The sequence below is a fragment of the Monodon monoceros genome, unplaced genomic scaffold (genome assembly GCF_005190385.1).
Source record: "Monodon monoceros isolate NGI ecotype Baffin Bay Population unplaced genomic scaffold, NGI_Narwhal_1 Super_Scaffold_1, whole genome shotgun sequence".
Taxonomy (NCBI): domain Eukaryota; kingdom Metazoa; phylum Chordata; class Mammalia; order Artiodactyla; family Monodontidae; genus Monodon; species Monodon monoceros.
Window position 1 is genome coordinate 7,600,815 of NW_021703765.1, and position 21,118 is coordinate 7,621,932.

Genomic DNA, 21,118 nt, shown 5'->3' on the forward strand with positions numbered 1-21,118 from the left:
CTTTAGGTGTGAGGTTAGGCTGTTCATTTGAGATTTTTCTTGTTTCTTGAGGTTGGATTGTATTGCTATAAATTTCCCTCTTAGAACTGCTTTTTGCTGCATCCCATAGGTTTTGGGGCATCGTGTTTTCACTGTCATTTGTTTCTAGGTATTTTTTTTATTTCATCCTTGATTTCTTCAGTGATCTATTGGGTATTTAGTAGTGTATTGTTTAGCCTCCATGTCTTTGTATTTTTAACAGTTTTTTTCCCTGTAATTGATATGTAGCCTCATAGCATTGTGATTGGCAAAGATACTTGATAAGATTTCAGTTTTCTTAAATTTACTAAGGCTCGATTTGTGATCCAAGATATGATCTATCCCAGAGAATGTTCCATAAGCACTTGAGAAGAAAGTGTATTCTGTTATTTTTGGATGGAATGTCCTATGAATATCAATTAAGTCCATCATGTTTAATGTGTGTGTGTGTCATTTAAAGCTTGTGTTTCCTTATTTTTCATTTTGGATGATCTCTGCATTGGTGAAACTCGGGTGTTAAAGTCCCCTACTATGATTGTGTTACTGTTGATTTCCCCTTTTATGGCTGTTAGCATTTGTCTTATGTATTGAGGTGCTGCTATGTTGGGTGTATAAATATTTACAACTGTTATAAATTCTTCTTAGTTTGATCCTTTGATCATTACGCAGTGTCCTTCTTTGTCTCTTGTAAGAGTCTTTTATTTAAAGTCTGTTTTGTCTGATATGAGAATTGCTACTCCAGCTTTCTTTTGACTTCCATTTGCATGGAATATCTTTTTCCATCCCCTCACTTTCAGTCTGTATGTGTCCCTAGGTCAGAAGTGGGTCTCTTGTAGACAGCATATATACACGTCTTGTTTTTGTATCCATTCAGCCAGTCTATGTCTTTTGGTTGGAGCATTTAATCCATTTACATTCAAGGTGATTATTGATATGTATGTTCCTATTACCATTTTCTTAATTGATTTGGGGTCACTTTTGTGGGTCTTTCTCTTCACTTCTGTTTCCTGCTTAGAGAAGTTCCTTTAGCATTTGTTGTAAAGCTGGTTTGGTGGTGCTGAATTCTCTTAGCTTTTGCTTGTCTGTAAATCTTTTGATTTCTCTGTCAAATCTGAATGAGATCCTTGCCAGGTCGAGTAATCTTGGTTGTAGGTTTTCTCCTTTCATCACTTTAAATATGTACTGCCACTCTCTTCTGGCTTGCAGGGTTTGTGCTGAAAGATCACCTTTTAACATATGGGGATTCCCTTGTATGCTCTTTGTTGCTTTTCCCTTGCTGCCTTTAATATTTTTTCTTTGTATTTAGTTTTTGATAGTTTGATTAATATATGTCCTAGCGTACTTCTCTTTGGGTTTATCCTGTATGGTACTCTCTGTGCCTCCTATACTTGACTATTTCCTTTCCCATGTTAGGGAAGTTTTCAACTATAATCTCTTCAAATAGTTTCTCAGTCCCTTTCTTTTTCTCTTCTTCTTTTGGGACCCCTACAATTCGAACGTTGCTGTGTTTAATGTTGTTCCAGAGGTCTCTGAGAACTGTCCTCAATTCTCTTCATTCATTTTTCTTTATTCTGCTCTGTGGTAATTATTTCCACTATTTTATCTTCCAGGTCACTTATTTGTTCTTCTGCCTCAGTTATTCTGGTATTGATTCCTTCTAGAGAATTTTAAATTTCATTTATTGTGTTGTTCATCATTGTTTGTTTGCTCTTTAGTTCTTTTAGGTCCTTGTTAAATGTTCTTGCATTTTGTCGATTCTATTTCTAAGATTTTGGATCATCTTTACTATCATTACTCTGAATTCTTTTTCAGCTAGACTGCCTATTTCCTCTTCATTTGTTTAGTCTGGTGGGTTTTTACCTTGCTCCTTCATCTGCTTTGTGTTTCTCTGTCTTCTCATTTTGCTTAATTTACTGTGTTTGGGGTCTCCTTTTCACAGGCTGCAGGTTTGTAGTTACCATTGTTTTTTGTGTCTGCCCCCGTGGGTAAGGTTGGTTCAGTGGGCTGTGTAAGTTTCCTGGTGGAGGGGACTAGTGCCTGTGTTCTGGTAGATGAGGCTGGATCTTGTCTTTCTGGTGGGCAGGACCACGTCCAGTGCTGTGTTTTAGGTGTCTGTGAACTTATTATGATTTTAGGCAGTCTCTCTGCTAATGGGTGGGGTTGTGTTCCTGTCTTGCTAGTTGTTTGGCATAGGGTGTCCAGCACTGTAGCTTGCTGGTCATTGAGTGGAGCTGGGTCTTAGCATTGAGACAGAGATCTCTGGGAGGGCTCTCGCTGTTTGATATTACATGGGACCAGGAGGTCTCTGGTGGTCCAATGTCCTGAACTCGACTCTCACACCTCAGAGGCTCAGGTCTGACCCCCAGCCGGAGCACCAAGACCCTGTCAGCCACACGGCTTTTGGGAAGTCTAAGATCTTCTGCCGGCATTCAGTAGGTCTTCTGTAGGAGTTGTTCCACATGTAGACGTATTTTTGATGTATTTGTGGGCAGGAAGGTGATCTCCACATCTTACTCCTCTGCCATCTTGAAGGTCCTCCTCTGGTTGTTGTTAGTTTTAATATGCAACATTATTTAAGAGCTCAGAGAAAAGTGAGCTTGTGCAGTTGTAGACAATGAACAAGAAGGCACAGATACTTTTGAATATTAATATATGATACCAGCAAGTTTGGGATGGGTTCTATTACCACATGGGGATTTATATTACCAGTTAACAGACTTCTATGCAACCGCCAAACAGACATTTTTTGGGTTTTTTTTTTTTTTTTGCGGTACGCGGGCCTCTCACTGCTGTGGCCTCTCCCGTTGCGGAGCACAGGCTCCGGACGCGCAGGCTCAGCGGCCATGGCTCACGGGCCCAGCCGCTCCGCGGCATGTGGGATCCTCCCAGACTGGGGCACGAACCCGTGTCCCCTGCATCGGCAGGCGGACTCTCAACCACTGCGCCACCAGGGAAGCCCCCAAAAGACAATTTTTAATGATGGAATGAGGTCAGATGACTAGTGAAGCAAGGTACATAAAAGGAATAAAGGCATTCAAGGAAAGAGGAACACTTTGATACATTCTAATTCAATTGAGCAAAGCTAAGATAAGTGTAGGTGAAGAGGTATGAGCAATTTATTTAGGCAAAGTGACTTTATGTTTTTGAATAACATAACCCGGTAATAAATATACCTATAAACTTTAACCATAAATACAGAAACTTCACTCCCTTTTAAAAATTACTCAACAAAGCTTCTCCAAAAGACTCATCTATTATTTGAAATTCACATCTTTCAAACCCTTAGTGCTTTTTGCTTCCATGCATTATAAAATGAATACACCATTTCCCTGAGCAAAATCTTTAAATAAGCCAACTAATATATTACACAGCACAGGGATTCCAAAATCAAAAACACTGCAAGTTCCAACAATAACCTGCCTTGTGACTCAATAATGCCAGAGTGTTTTATGAGCTGGGATGCTGAAGTTCAATCTGAAAGGTATTTCATTGTAATACTGAGAATCCATGAAGGCAACCAATCACTCAAAGTTCTGTTTTGAAATGTTTGGGGACCGCGGCTGTGCCGTGCCACACTCCTGCACAGCAGCACTGTTATCGTGCTACCAACTGCCTCCAGCTGCACACTCAGCAAGGACCAGAACACACAGCACGCGCTTGCCCTAACAGCTTCTCACCGGCCTTGTTTATTTAATTCTCCGAGCTTGAAAGGAAACCTCAAGAGTCCTCAGACCACCTGGGAGCAAAAGCCCGACACATAATAAACAAGCACCCCAAACATCTGTAGAAATAGATACACTGAGCTTCTTACTAAAGCCTTCCACAGCACATTCTCATCACAATAAGCCATCCTATTCAGTGGTAGATCTTAATCCATCTGGGCTATTGTCTCAGAAGCAATTCCATATCTTCAAGCTGGAGACAAGGCTATAATTGCTTACCTGACTCACAGGCAAATGTCTTTGACGTTTCATCATGAAAGATAATTGCCACTGCATGCTTCTTTGTCTCTCGAGGCAGCCTGGTTATATTTTTGATGTTGTGCAGTTCAGTTACCTTGAAAGAAAAATATTTTTAACTTAGTGTACAGTACATGCTATATATAGGTGCTTACACAAAATGATCAGTTATTACTGTCTTAAGCCACTTTCCAATGGCTATTTTTACTTGGTAGCCAGGTATGATGTACTAGGTAAAAGGAACTGCTGTAAATAGGCCTTTAGTCATGTGGTGGTCAGGTGTGGGCGAAGGGACGTGTTCCACAGTCCTGTCATTAGGTCTCAGTCTTTAGCGAGCCTGTGCCTCTGGACTGTGAGCTTAACAAGTGTTTCTCAGTCCTCCCTAACCATAGGTGGGAAAGGATGGCTAGAGTGGGCAGAAACTGGGTATTTACCTTGTCTTTAACAAGGGTACCAGTTTTGACTTGATCAATGTTCAATGCTTTCACTTTATCACACATTTTAACTGAAAATGAAGGGTTTTGATGAAGGGAAATGATTTAATTCCATTTATGATTCACAATGCCATCCTAGAAGCGCTATCAATCACTAACTAGTGTTCTAAGTGAAGAAAGATAAACAGATATACTTATATATTTAAAAAATTTTGCTCCTCCATTTGTGAAGATGATACCTCTGATGTTGATTAGGATATACTAGTATAAAAACAGTTTAAATGACCAATTCATAGCTAAAAATTGTACTGATGACACATAATATCTGTAAAATAAAACTATGTGGCTACTTGTTGAGCTTTATGTTTTTTGTCATATTTCCTTTTAAAATCTGTAGTGGTCTAGACTTCTAGCCTCGTAAAATAACATGCTTATCACTCAGTGTTGCTGTGTAGGCTGTCCATAGGGGCCCTTTTGTTCTTTGTCACAATGAGTTTACAGTCTACTGTCTACATTCTACATTGCAGGAAAATTCATTTTAATATATCTTCTCTTCATATTTGTTTTTTTCTCTCTCCTCGTCATTATCTCATTTAAGATTAACATGCAAAATTAAAATGGGTACGATAAGTGATTTTAAGTTAAATAAACTAAAAATTACTTGCTTCATATATATGCATATATATAAACACCTATATGTATTCATTTGTGAATTATACATATACTATATCTATCTATCTATCTACCTACCTACCTATCTATTTGGAAATACTCATTTTCCCTTCCAGTAAAGAATAATTAGACACTAATATCTTACAATGTCTGAGGTCTAATACTCTGGGGAGAAAGATGAGAATTATTTTTGGAACAATGATTTGCATATTATATTTAAAGTACATTAAAGCATGTTCTCAATGATAAATTCTTGAATGTTTAAATGATTTGATAACTGACTCAAGTAATATTTAAGCCAAATTTTTTTCTAACATAGTAAGTTAAAGATTTTAAAAAAAGATATTATTTTCAAGTGTTATTAATTTTAAATAAACAAATGATCTTAATAAAATTAAATAGAGACTAAAAGCAATGAAGATTATGTGTTGCTTAAGAACTGATGCAATTTATGTCAGGTGAGCATGAAGTGATATGCTGCTATGTACATTATATATAATATCTAGTTGTACCAAACAATATCATAAAAACATTTACTATTCTGCTCAAAGGTCTTTCTAAATATGTTTATTTACAAATATAAAAGAATATTAGAACAGATATTGTAGATTACATCTTTTTTTGTCACTTCATCACAAAAAATCAACAGAACAAATTAATAAATACCCTAGCAAAATGCAGCAAGCACTAGAGATCTAACTTTAGTGCCTTAGGCAATCTGACAGATGATGTAGTTCAAAGTGTTTGCTCTTCTGTAAAATTTACATTTAGAAATGCAGAGAACCTCTTCAAGCAGACATTGTTACACTGGTTTCCACAACGGTGCAAGGCTTTTTGTTGTTGATCAATAGTGCGATGCCACCCACTTCAGTGTGTGCCCTAACACAATGAAGAGATGCCAGAAAGCAAAATACTCATGAGGAGCATAAAATTCCACTTCTCAGATTGTCTTGGTTAGGAAATTCAAGTGTTATACTAGATTATAAAATGTTACAAAATCATACCAGAAGGTACCAAAATCATACTTAGAAGATTTTCTAAGGAGTTGGTATACCTTTGGAATTTGATATATCTTTAATTCAAAATATATTTTAAAAATATTTAAAATCATAACAATTTACGTCAAGATATACTTGAGTCTCCTGTCCTCACTTTTCACTCTCAGTACTATATGATTTTACCATCCAGTACAAAACTATTTGTATTTTTTTACATGAAGACAATTTTTAAAAGAATGTCTTTAAATGTTTTAAAATAAAAATGTTTTTATTAGTCTAAAACCTAACAATGTGACATAAAAGTAATTATGAACTTTTATTAAGATTGTGAAGTCCTAGAGCATTTCATTAAATATATCAAGAAATTATTACATCAATTAACAATTCAATCCATATATCTGAGATATTGATTTTTCATATTGCTATAAAAGGACAAAATTTTAAAGTTTAATAATAAAACATTAAAATAATTACTTTAAATATGAAATCAACAGAATTTAATTAAAGGAAAAATTACTTGAAAATAATTCTGGTTGTTCAAGTCTAAGTCAATAAATGCCACAGTCAATAATTTAAAATATTGAGGTCTAATAAGTGATAGAAGTAAAGCCTAAATATAAACATACCTAAATGATGACTTTGCTACCTGGTGTTATTTAATTTTTATTTCAAGGAGCAATCCCCAAGGAATTCATAGTGATAAGAGTCAGAGGTAGAGTGTTCAAAGAAAAAACACATAATATTTTTCTGTAGGTCTGTAGGACTTCATAACATAGTTGGGGCGATAATATTACAAATGATGGTGATAAACCTTGTGATAGCCAAACAAACACAGAAGAAGAAAGCCTGTATTTCTGTAACCAATTTGTGGATTGGTCACCTGTACCAATCAATGTTACAAAAAAACCTGGATTTTAAAGCATAAGTTAAAAAAGTATATAGACAACTTACAACCTTACTCTCCTGCCCTATTTTGTTTATGTGGCTTATATCTATTAATGATAACAATAAGAAATATTAGTACTTATAAAGTATTCAAAATTTTTTATTAATATGTTTAAAAGTAATAATAAACCATTTTATGATAACACAAATACTATTTTAAAATTTTAAAAATTTTCTTAAATAGGCAAAGAGTGTTAATGTTTTTACATTTTTGCAAAACTCAATATCTGGCTTAAGAGAAGACAGCTTGATACTCATTTCTGCTTCTGAATTCAGATACATGGTTTTGATTACGTATATACAGAAAATAAGTCCTCACACAGACATGAAGTTGCAAAAGGGAAGAGTAGTTTAAGAGCATTTTCAGCCAACTGTAGATACTCTTCAATTCTGTCTCCAAAGTTGACATATTCCTTTTAAAAGTTATTACCACGGGGGGTCTGACATAGTGTCATACACGTTTTACACTCTGTTGCATTAAAATCCATAGGTCTCTTTTCACCTTTGACTGATTTTGGGTAAAACACTGGTTCACTGAGTTATGAAGATCTTATAACTGTCAACATATTTCATTATCAATATAAAAAATTCATCAATATCACCCTTGGTTTCCCCAAAAAAAGTCTGTAAGTTTTGAGAAGTTGTTAAGCTCAAGAATGCAGACACAGTAGGTGCCCAAATTTTAATTTTCATCTGAAAACTTAAAATTTAGCTCTGTTAATAAATACTGTCAATTGTTTTCTTTGAAGACAGGCTCATTTAGTTCATTTTTGAGAAAATGTCTGAGAATTACCCAAGTCTGAACAACCATATTTTTTCTGTCAATCACACTTTCATTAAAATAGGTGTTCTGTGAAAAAATTTTTTTGCCAGTTTGCTTGTAATTTCAACAATCACACAAGTGCTCCCCCGGAGATAATCATTTCATGTCAGTATGTAGCAGATGTGTTTTATGGGTTCTTACCATTTTTTCACATACAGTATTAAAAAGTTGTACTTAAAGGTCTAGATTTAATAAAGTTATTTTTATTGTTTCATCAATATGATTCCTAAGTAAAATGAAAATACAATTGAAATACGTTTTTTTTGTTCATTTGCTTATTTGGGTGAATATATGATGGTAAAGGATACAATGACTTTAGCTGCATTTATTTTTACTGCTTTGCTTAAGCCTTTGGTGTCATATCCAAAAAAATAATTGTCAAAACCAATGTCAAGGAGATTTTCCCCTATGTTTTCCTAGGAATTTTATTGTTTTGGGTCTTACATTTAAGTCTTTAATCCATTTTGAGTTGATTTTTGTGTAAGGTGTAAGAGAAGGTTCCAATTTCATTCTTTTGCATGTGCATATCCAGTTTTCCCAGCAACAATTATTGATGACACTATCCCTTTCCCATTGTCTCTCCTTGGCACTCTTGTTGAAAATTAGTTGATGAAATATATATATATATATATATATATATATATATATATAAAATTTCTGGGCTCTCTATTCTGTTCCACTGGTATCTTTGTCTACTTCTATGCCATTATCATACTGTTTTGATTACTATAGCTTTGTAATATAATTTTAAATGAGGAAGTGTGACTGCCTAAAGCTTTCTCAAGATTGCTTTGGCTCTTCAAGGACTTTTGTGGTTTGATACAAATTTTAGAATTGGTTTTTCTAATTCTGTGAAAAATGCCTTTGGAATTTTGATAGCGATGGACTGAATATTGTATATTGCTTTGGGAAGTATTGATGTTTTAACAATATTAATTCTTCAGTCTATGAACACAGGATATTTCTATGTATACCTGCTTCAATTTTTTTCATCAGTGTGTAATAGTTTTCAGTGTACAGGTCTTTTACCTCCTTAGTTAAATTTATTCTTAAGTATTTCATTTTTTTGATACTATTGTAAATGGGATTGTTTTCTTGATTTCCTTTTTGGAGATATCATCACTGGTATAAAAAAATGCAACTGATTTTTGTATGTTGACTTTTTATCCTACAGCTTTACTGATTCATTTATTATTTCTAACATTTTTTATGGAGTCTTTAGGTTTTCCACATATAGGATCATGTCATCTGCAAAAAGCAATAATTTTACTTCTTCCTTTCTGATTTTGATGCCTTTTATTTCTCTTTCTTATCTTACTGCTCTTTCTATTACTTCCATTACTATTTTGAATAGAAGTGGTGAGAGTTGGCATCCTTGTCTTTACCAGATCTTAGAGTAAAAGCTTTCAGTTTTCCTCCATTGATTATGATGTTAGCTGTGGGCCTTTCATAAATGGGCTTTATTTTGTTGAGGAAATTTTCTTCTGTACCTATTTTGTTGAGAGGTTTTTTTAAAAATTATGAATGGATTTTTGACTTTGTCAAATACTTTTTCTGCAGCCATTGAGATGATCACATGTTTTTTATCTTTCATTTTTTAATGTCGAGTATTGCATTGATTGATTGATGTGCATATGTTAAACCAACTTTGCATCCCAGGGATAAGTCCCACTTTGTCGTTATGTATAATCTTTTTGATGTGCTGTTGAATTCAGTTTGCTAGTATTTTATTGTGGATTTTTGCATCCACAGAGATATTGACCTTTCTTTTCTTGTGGTTTCTTTGTCTTTGCTTGCCTTTGGTATCAAGGTGATGCTGGCCTCATAAAAGGCCAGTGTTTGGAAGTAATTCATCTACTTCTGTTTTTTAAAAAGTTTCTGCACAGCAAAGGAAGGAATCAATGAAATGAAAAGGCAACCTACAGATTGGGAGAAAATATTCATAAACCATATATTTGATAAAAGATTAATATCCCAGGGCTCCCCTGGTGGCGCAGTGGTTGAGAATCTGACTGCCAATGCAGGGGACACGGGTTCGAGCCCTGGTCTGGGAAGATCCCACATGCTGCGGAGCAACTAAGCCTGTGAGCCACAACTACTGAGCCTGCGCGTCTGGAGCCTGTGCTCTGCAACAAGAGAGGCTGCAATAATGAGAGGCCCGCACAAAGTGATGAAGAGTGGCCCCCGCTGGCCAGAACTAGAGAAGGCCCTCGCACAGAAATGAAGACCCAACACAGCAAAAATAAATAAATTAATTAATAAACTCCTACCCCCAACATCTTAAAAAAAAAAGATTAATATCCCAAACATATAAGGAATACATGTACAATACTCAATAGCTAAAAACAAAACAAAACCAAATAACCTAATTAAAACAAGGGCAAAGGACCTAATAGATGCTTTTCCAAAGAAGACACACAAATGGCCAACCAACATGAAAAAGGTGTCCAACATCACTAATCATTAGGGAAATGCAAATCAAAACCATAAGGAGATATCACCTCATACCTATTAGGAGGGCTGTTATCAAAAAGTTAAAAGATAAGTGTTGGAGAGGATGTAGAGCAAAGGGAGCCGTGGTACACTGGTAGTGGAAATCTAAACTGGTACAGCCACTATGGAAAACAGTATGGATGTTCCTCAAAAATTAAAAATAGAACTACCACATGATCCATCAATCCCTCTTCTGGGCATATACCCAAAGGAAATGAAATCAGTACATCAAAGAGATATCTGCGATCCCATGTTCACTGCCGCATTATCCACAATAGCCAAGATAGGGAAACAATGTAAGTGTCTGTCAATGAATAAGTTGTGATATACATATAACATATAAAATATGAATATTATTCAGCGCTAAAAGAAAGAGATCTGGCCATTTGTGACATCACACATGAACTTGGAGGACACTATGCTAAGTGAAATAAGCCAGACAGAGAAAGTAAAACACTGTATGATCTCACTTGTGGAATCTAAAAAAGTTGAATACATAGAAGCAGAGCAGAATAGTAGCTAATGGTGTGGAAAGTGGGAAATATTGGTGAAAGGATACCTAGTTGCAGGTATGTAGGGTGTTAAGTCTAGAGATCTAATGTACAGCATGATGACTATAGTTAATAATACTATATTGTATTATGTATTGTATTGTGACCAGATTTCAGGTGCTCTCACCACACAGACACACACAGACACACACACACAAGGTTAACTATGTGAGGAGATGGCTATGTGAATTAGCTTGACTCTAGTCATCATTTTACTATGTATATGTATACCAAAGCAGCATGGTGTACACCTTAAATATATACAAATTTTACCTTTTAAAAAAGAATACAGTAACTACTACTATTGTTTGGAGCCATTGCCTTGATTTGTGCTGCAGTTTTACCTATTATTGCCTTTGTACCAAAACAAAGTGAAAATGACAAGTAATATATTAGTACTATGATGGAAAGAGTGTTGTCTTCATGGGCCACTCTGAGATCCACTGCTCCAAATATAGCTTTGTCCCAGGCCCACAACACCTGCTCTGTCATAAAACTCTGTCAAAGTCTACTTCATGAGCTCTCTTACTCCTTCCCTTCCACAACTTCACTACTCATCCAGACTCTCACTCTTTCTCATCTTAAATATTTCCATTATTTTTCCGTCAGCTGTCATACTCTTCATCTTCCATTATCTTGTTCACACTGATCGTAGACTAATATTGTTAATCCAAACATTTGATGCTGCCCCTCACGGCCTTAAAACCATTTAATAACACCTCAAAATTAAGTTCTCACTCCTTAGCAAGGACTTGACAACTTTAATGACTCAGTTCCTACCTGTACATCTAAACTCATCTTTCTCTACACCAACTTTGAACACAAGTTAAGTTCCAGCCATATACAAAATCCTTCAATTTTCCTGAATAGAAACATGCTATTGAAAGGTTATGTAGTCTTTCACAGAATAATCTTCCTGGGGTTCCCGGTTCCTTCGTCTTCCTGTCAAGCTCACAATCATTCATCAAGACCAATGGCAAGCCTCCCTTAGTCTCTCCTGAATGACTCATGCATGGTTAATAACTTATCCCTGTTGGTGATGGAGGGGTGGGATGTTTCTCAAGACCTTGACAGCTTGAGTTGAATTTAGATGGCTCCTTGACTCATTATGAAACCTGGTTGTGTTCTTACACTGGACTCAGTAAGTAAATTATTGAGTTGTTCCTTTACTAATTCATGTCATTTATTTATTAATTCTTTATATAACTAGACTTCAACATAGGATTTTTTTTTGCATTTTGACTATATGCTTTTCACGGTGAAGACCAGTAGGCATGTGTTAAGTGATTATTTCTTTCATACTTGATGAGAGAAGAAAAGACTAAAGATAAAGAAGAGGATAGCATACAGCTGCGCTGGGCTATATGTTCTGAAAGGGAGGGCATACTTCTATGTATAACTTATGAGGTAAGTCAGAAAGAGAAAAACAAATATTGTATATTAAGGCATATAAGTGTAATCTAGAAAAATGGTATAATCTTATTTGCAAAGCAGAAATAGAGACAAAGACATAGAGAACAAACATATGGCTACCAAGGGGGAAGGGGGGGGTGGGATGAATTGGGAGAATGGGATTGACATATATACACTACTATGTATAAAACAGATAACTAACGAGAACCTACTGTATAGCACAGGGAACTCTACTCAATGCTCTGTGGTAGGGCTTCCCTGGTGGCGCAGTGGTTGAGAGTCCGCCTGCCGATGCAGGGGACACGGGTTCGTGCCCCGGTCCGGCAGGATCCCACATGCCGCGGAGCGGCTGGGCCCGTGAGCCATGGCCGCTGAGCCTGCGCGTCCGGAGCCTGTGCTCCGCAACGGGAGAGGCCACAACAGTGAGAGGCCCGCTTACCGTTAAAAAAAAAAAAAAAAAAATGCTCTGTGGTAACCTAAATGGGAAGGAAATCCAAAAAAAAGAGTGGATATATGTATACATATAGCTGATTCTCCTTGCTGTACAGTAGAAGCTAACACAACATTGTATAGCAGCTGTACTCCAATAAAAATTAATATAAAGAAGAAAAAGCTTCAGAGAAGCTGCTTCACTTGTACATCAAAATGGTTAACTAGATTTTACTTGTTCTACCATTACTTAGTTTGGTAGAACTTTCAGGAAGAATCTGATATGGGTTGAAGGACATAGTGATATTTTTTCCAATTAAGCCCAAGTTTTTCAGAGGGATTTTATTTGCATACTAGCAACAGTTAGAATAAACAAATTAAGGTTTATTGCACAATTTAAAAATCATCATACTTTTTATGTTATATACCTTTCCCCTTAGCATAACTATGCAAATTAAACTAAATATTAGCATTCAATGCAGATCTTACTCACAAGTATAAAATTAATTTTCACTATTCAGTACACAGATAAAAAGTTGAAAAAAGCATAGTTACTGAAATTATTTTTTGTTTTAAAGTGTCTTATCAATTTACTGTCGTGACAATTAAGATCACATACTGCCTATTTAGGCACTCAGTTTCTTTCTTTAAACCTAATCTTATTTTGAAAAGTAAAAGACATTAACTTTCAGATTTTTTCAAGTATATTTAAATGAATTTGAAAATAAATTGCACTCCTCTTTCTTATTAATCTTACTAATAATTATTCTCAATCCTGACATTTTACTAATCTTCTATGGTTGCTCTAATTAAGTCAGAGTTTTGATTTTTGAGAACAGACATTTTTAGGAGCTAGTTTAATAAAATTCACTTTGTTAGGATAGAGAATATTGATTTTCCAATAAGAAAAAAAGGTGGAAGTTTTACTGAAGTTTTAAATTATTACAAGTAATACATATCAATCTCTTTTGAAAGCTTGAGTCCTAAGTTTTCATAATGCTAATTTAAATATTGGTGTTATCCTATACATTGTATACTTCAATATTCTGGTCATATTTGCATAGAAATTTTATAATTGCTTCCTTTCAATATAATTTATATCAATTTTCCAATAGCTGCTTCCTTACATTTGTCTCCTGTCAGTGAATAATATGAATGTGTACCATTGAAAAACTCAATATAACTCATTTTTTAAGCTCCTTGTGACAGATATCATGTACTCTGATACAGACCTCCCATGCTTACTATTTGACAATCCCAACATGCTCATAATCAATAATTACAAGTTCAGTCTTTTAAATCTTTGAAAGACTTAAGGTCTCTCAAATATTAAACTACATTATGAAATGCATCTTCTAGAAAAAAATAACTATGGATAAAATTACATTAGAATTAAAATTAACTATAGTAGCCACCATTGGCTGTCTACTCAGCATCCAGTTCCAGTTCCTTCATTCAGGACAGAATCTGATTTTTTTCAGTTATGCACCCCTACATCATGCAGCCCAAGTGCCCTGGTAGGCATCTCTCACCCCTAGTATCATGGTAGAACTTTTTACTCCTAGGGTCACAGTCTCCTTGCTTGTGATTAGTTTAAGAAAGAGAACATGACCTGAATATAACCAATGACTTGTGAACAGAAGTCTCCTGGTGGCTTCTGACAAATGTTTTCTTATCTGGAGGTAACCTCCAGATAAAACTAGCCCCCTTCTCCAGTGGATGTTGTCCTGTCTGGCTGTCATAATTCAGAGATGCTACAGTTATCATTCTACTAGATCGAAGGTGAAGGCAACTCTAAGGATGGCAGAGCAGAGATAGGATAGGAAAAAAACGAACCCAGGTCCTTAATTTTCATTCTTAAGCAAAAATCAAGAATGAACCAAACCCTGAAGCCATTTTCTTTTTCTGGACATGCTGTAATATGTGAAAATGCTCTTCTTTAAGTTGTTTGAATTGGGGTTTCTGTTATTTTCAGCCAAAAACATTCTAACTTATAAAACAGAGAGCTAAGCTTTCCTCATTTAACAATGGGAAATCGCTATCCCTGTCTGGGCGGCCGTCCTACAGTTAGAGTGATGACCAGAATCAGGGCCATGCCTCCTGCTTCTCACACTAGTGGTCTTTCCACCAACTTAAGCAATAGCTATTGCTCTGAAATTCATGCTATTTAGTAATGGCAAATAATGGCTAATCGAGAAGTTATTACAGGAAGGAGAATTCAACTACCAAAGAGACCCAAATTGTAGGGATGATGAAAGGAATCCCAGAAAAACTCATTGCCTTATTACCCCAAAATATTTTGAGGTTGTCTATTATAAAAAACAAAAAAGATAATCTATTTTCAGGGCTAAGAAATGCAGAACATTAGTACAAAGGAAAAATAAGCACTAAAATAGGAAATGTACATACGTCTTTCTCTCCTCTTCTCTCCCTCCCTCTCTCTCTGTCTCTCTCTCTCAACATGTGTAAATTTAGTGTCTAATAATGTGTTTCACTAACTTAAGAACAAAAAGGCATGAAACAGCTCAGTCAGCCCTAGCATCATTCTCACTCTGAGAGGCACAGCTTTGCTACACAGACACTAACAGAGACTCTACAGCTTCTAGGACTTTACTTACTAGATGCACAATTTTAAATCTTTTAATTACAGTAATGGTTGAATAGCAGCCCACTAAAAGACATGTCCAAGTCCTAAACCTCAGAAGCTGTGAATGGGACCTTATTTGGGAAAAGGGTCTTTGCAGCTGTAATTAAGCGAAGGACCTTGAGAGGAGATCACCGTGGATTCAGTGTGGGCCCCACAGCCAATGACCAGTGTCCTTAGAAGAGCAGAGGGAGCTTTGAGGCAGGACACAGTGGACACGGTCACGTGAGTGTGAGGGCAGAGGCGGAAGCGATGCTGCCGCAAGTGAAGGGGTTCCTGGAGCTACCAGAGGCTGGAAAAGGCAAGGGAGGATGCTCCCCTAGAGGCTCTGCAGGGATGCAGACCAGTCGACACCTTGATTTCTGACCTCTGGCCCCCAGAACTGGGAGAGAATAAACTTCTGCGATTTTAAGCCAAATTTGTGGTAGTTTGTTAGGCCAGACTGGGAAACTAATACGATTATACAGTACTGTTTGAAAATGAACAGCCCAATTTGTGTTTTAAAGTCAGTAGTCTTGAATGAAGGTAAAATGACAGAAAGAAAATGATGAAAAGTTTGTATATAGCCCCGTTTCTCTAGTAAGATATTAGTTTCTTAAAAAGCAAAGAATATATCTGTATTTATTTTGAGTCACCTAAAGTATGGTTAACATCAGAAAGTGCCTAAACATAGGTCTCAAAATTGATAGATGGCATGAGAAAAATCACATGGTTACCTCAGCCGATTAAAAAAATAATATAATTGATAAAGTTCAACACCTTTTATGAGAAAAAACCCCTCAATATATCAAGTATAGAAAGGAATTTTCTTTAAAGTTTATTACCGAAATTTATTTTACTTAATGCACAAGTACTAGACACAGTCCCTTTATTACTGGAAACTTGGCAAGGATACTCTCTGTCAGCGCCTCAGTGTAACATAGGTCCTAGACAAGAAGTTAAAAAAAGGCTAAGAAAGGAGAAGACAGGACTATCACTATTTGTAGACAATATGATCACTGACATGTAAACGCTAGCAGCATTAATAGAAAAATAAATTATTAACACAACTAAAGCATTCAACAATACTGTTAAATACAGTCAACACAAAAAATCAGCAGGACTTCTCTACATTAGCAAATATAACTAGAAAAAATAATACCTTCACAATAACAAGAAAAGCTGTAACATACCTAGGGATTTCGTTGGAGAAAATTTTAAACCTTAAAAGAGGAGCTAAGTAAAAAGCATATTCCATGTCCTTAGATAAACTGCTAAGGTAACTTTAGAAAGTAAGAACTGAGCGCGTTTGGGGAACAATGTTCCTAACAAATGCCACAACATCGTGTGATCGGTGGTTATTTAAGACAAGTGGCATGTTAGTGGTGCAAGAACAAACAAGCAGACAGTACAGAGTAATCAGAGAAAAACATATGTGTGTGAGTATAAGATCTACGCCACCACAATAACTGAGAGGATAGCTCATTTAACAAATGGACGAGTGATAACTGAGTCCCTAAGTATTAAAAAAAATTGATTTCTGTTTAATGCAGGACTCCACAAAGTGAACGGACAGAGGTGAGAAATTATTTACAACATCTAAAATTGAAGTAAGACTAGTGTTTAGAATAGACAAGAAAACCTTATAAAACAGCCAGAAAAATAAACGGACCCCAGTATGATATGGACTAATGATATGATCAAAGAATTCGTGGAAGAATAAACTCAGAAAGCAATTGTGCATAGGAAGAATTTCTCAAATTCACTGGGAATAGAAAACCGTATGTTAAAACGCAAATGAATATCACTTTACACCCATCAGATTTGGAAAATTAATGACTAATGGAAAGTATCAATAAGAATGTGAGCATACAGAACCCTCAGGTGCCCTGTGGATGTGTAGAGTGGAGCTGCTTTCTGAAAAGTCATCTGGTTGTACATACTTAAGTACTCACATATCCTCCACGCAACGATTTTATTCTTTTTTATATATGCCAGAAAATTTCTCACATTGGGGCATAAAGACACTGAACAAAAATCTTAATTACTTCACTGTCTGAGGTAATGAGAAGTTGCTGGCAATCCAGTTTCTATCACTAGGAAAATGGAAAAGTAAAATATAATGGATGTAAACTATGGGGCATCATGTAACAGTTAGAAGCAACTGGCAAAATGGAGACAGAGAAATGCAAATAGGTCTAAAAGTCATAATGCAACATGAATTAAAAATAAACATAGTAAGTTATAATACAATATTACCTAAGTGAATTAACAAAGCAGGACATGTTCAATAAATCAACAGTATACATATGTAAGATTCACATAAAGTTTCCCATCAAAATCACTATAATGATTATGGAAGTGGAGAGATGAATGGGATTAAGAAATGGGAATAAAATAGACTAATCAAATACTATAGAGATGAATGATGATAGCATCCATTAACTTAGCAATAATGATTAAATCAACCTTTGCAGCTGCCTTCTATCACACTAGAAAGAGGAAAGAAGGAAGGAAGAGAGGGAGGGAGGGATGGAGGAAGGAAGGAAGGAAGGAAGGAAGGAAGAAGGAAGGAAGGGAAGGAGGGAGGGAGGAAAATCCACTTCCTAAAGAAAAGTCAACTGAGTGATATGTGAAATTGTAGCAGGTCAACTGCTATTAACAATTATATGGCTATTACAACTTTTCAGTGCTCTGAATTAGTCTTCAGCTCAGCTCTCTATGGCTTAGTATGTGGTAACTCCTAACGTAGTAACTAATGCGCACAATTATGTTTTGCTAGTAAAGAACACAGAGTGGAAAGAGTATTGGTATGATCATTAATGTATATCAATTCCAAAGAGTATATATATAAGAAAGCTATAAGAGACTCTGGTTACTTCCCTATGCTTATGAGACCAACTCTAGGTGAGATCCATGACTTAACTGCGAATCATGTTTAGCTTGTTTACCTATATATACTTAGAGCATCTAGACAGGATATCCAGGATTATTTATACCTTTTTATTTAGATTAAAAAATGCATAGCTTTAAGTAATAGAAAACTCGAATATCAGTGATTGAAATCTGTGGTAGGCAAACTATGGCCTGTGGGCTGAATTTAAATAAATGTTGTAAATAAAGTTTTATTGGAACACAGCCATTTGTTTACGTATTGTCTGTGGCTGTTTAATGTACTACAAGGGCAGAGTTGAAGAGTTGCAACAGAGACCTTAGGATCTGCAAAGCCTAAAATTTTTACTATCTGGCTCTTTACAGATAAAAGTTTGCTGGCCACTGATTTAAGCAAGATTTTTTTTTCTCACATAATAACTTAGAGGTAGGCAGTTATTGGTGTTAGTTTAGCAGTTTGATAATATTAGAGGCAACAACTCAGGCCCAAATACAGGTATTCCCCACTTTTCAAAAGTTCTCTTTAGACCACTTCCCATTTATTAAAGACCTACATCAGCACCTGTTTTCGCCAGCATTTCTCTCAAGCTCATCTCCTCAGGGCACAAAATGTCTGCTGCATTTCCAGCTATCATGTTTTCAATGTAGAAAAAGGGAATAAGGGACATTACTGGCTATATCAGAATATACAAATTCCTTTCTAACCTTTTAGTAGGCTTAAAATTTTTATCTCATTGGCCAGAAATGTACCTCCATAACTGCAGGAAGTGTAAAAAGTGATCATCTAGCTCTTTCAGTCTCTATATTGAAGATGGGAATGGAAGAAGTGAGTTACAAATGGGTGGATGTTGAGTTAGCAATTAATTCAATTAAACCCCATGCCTGAACTGTCAGAGTTGCATCATGTTTTGCTTCAAATACAATACCTATCTTGTGTATACCTCCTACAGGCTACGAGGGAAAGGGGATACTCTCACTTTTGCCAGACCAAAAACATCCCTTCCCAAATGAAGATAAACAAAAATTTAAATAGTACACACTAGAGTTAGATCACAACACAGAGATACTCCAGGTCACCTGACCTAGTCACAGGAGCTTTTTCTCCAGCTGGTCGTAGGAGAGAAAGAGAAGCTTGAGAATGTCTTGGTGTTCCACTGCTGTCTCAGACAGGGAAAGAGCCACATAAGTCAAGGATTTCGGGCAGCCTCTAGTTGCTGAGAGCAAACCTTGGCAGCCAGCAAGGAAACAGGGACTTCAGTCTTACAGCTGCGAGGAACTGAATCAGCCAACTCCAGAAGGAGCTTGGAAGCAGGTTTTTCTCCTGAGCCACCAGATAAGAGCTCAGTCTGACTGGCCACTTGACGTCACGCTCACGGAACCCTCGGCAGAGAACACAGCCATACTGCACCTTACGACCTACAGCACTGTGAGCTCATAAGTGCCCGTTTCTTGAGGCCCTGAGTTGGTGGTAATTTGTTACACAACCATAGTAAGTGAAAGTTATATTCCAATTATTTGTCATTAAACTGCATAAAAGATCCAAGTTTGGCGATAATAATGAGTCTGACCACATGAGTTTATCTGCAAGATGGAACTGGAATAAAAGACAGGAAAGTTGACTTTTACATCCACCATCAGAGAGTCAGCGGTACAGACTCTAAGACTAGGAGAATATCATGTAGCCCTGAGCTTAGCAGGACAATTTCCACTACACCAAGACAATTGTTTATGAAAGGGTAAAAAGGAGAATAGTGGAGAATTACAGACTACTGCAAATCCAATTAAATTTTAATTTTATAGTACCCTGGATTTCTAAATATGATTAACTTGATTCAAAGACATAGAAAAAGGAGAACTGGGGTGGGAATAGTTGCATAAAACTTACAATCCCTCTTTCTCTTTTTCTCCAAATAAATGGGGGAAAACCCCTAACTTCCCTGAATATTGTATAGCAGGAATTTAATCATTTCTTCAGGATGTCAAATTATGTGCGAAAATAATTCTGAGTAGAACAAATTCAACACTTATTTCACTGAATCTCAAAGCCTATGGTTCCCTAAATTAAGAACCTGTTCTCTAATCAACAAAATCAGTTTAGTGGCTACTTTAGGTTTGTAACCTAAGATTGTTTAATGGGTAATGAAAATTTTACCTTTTGTTATTAGAAGTATTAGACAACTCTGCAATGACCTATATGGGAATAGAATCTAAAAAAAGCGTGGATATATGTATATGTGTAACTGATTCACTTTGCTGTACAGCAGAAACTAACACAACATTGTAAAGCAACTATACACTAATAAAAATTAATTAAAATAAAATAAAATGGCCACTGGGCCAATGTAAACACACACACACATACAAAAAGAAGTGTTAGATGTAAAAAGGATTTACAATTTTTAAAATATTATATAATTTGAAACAAATATGAAACAGCGCTATTTATAAAATAAAAGATGCTACATAGATATTTATGGCAAGGTACAAAGTAATAATTCAAGAATAAAGTCTCACTAAAATATTCTTCAAATTTTAAGTTGTAAATGAATATGCATTCATTACTTGAAGTATAATATATAACTTTCCATTAATGGTAGAAAAACAATTTATCCTCAGTGAATATTATGCAATTAGCTTTTCTCCTATTGCATCTGTCAGATATTATACAACTAAGCAGACTTTGTTAATGGGTAAGAGATTTTTAAAAATCCAAAATACATTGATGATATTCTGAAAGAATAATTAAGGGCACTGGATCTAAATCCATTAGATAAATGTAAAAATGCTTCAGAAATCATGGAAATAATGTCATAACAAAATTGTGCTGTTGAATATTCTTTCTCAAATTTACCATCTGATTTACCACGG

At 35.7% G+C, this 21,118-nt stretch overlaps 1 protein-coding gene across 1 annotated transcript in view; it reads right to left on the bottom strand.

The window, feature by feature from the left end:
* DOK6 (docking protein 6) overlaps positions 1–21,118 on the bottom strand; it is a 392,119-nt gene that overhangs the window by 225,525 nt on the left and 145,476 nt on the right. The window contains exon 3 of the mRNA XM_029220785.1: positions 3,960–4,074. Within this exon, the coding sequence (XP_029076618.1) occupies positions 3,960–4,074 (115 nt within the window). The remainder of the gene's footprint in view (positions 1–3,959; positions 4,075–21,118) is intronic.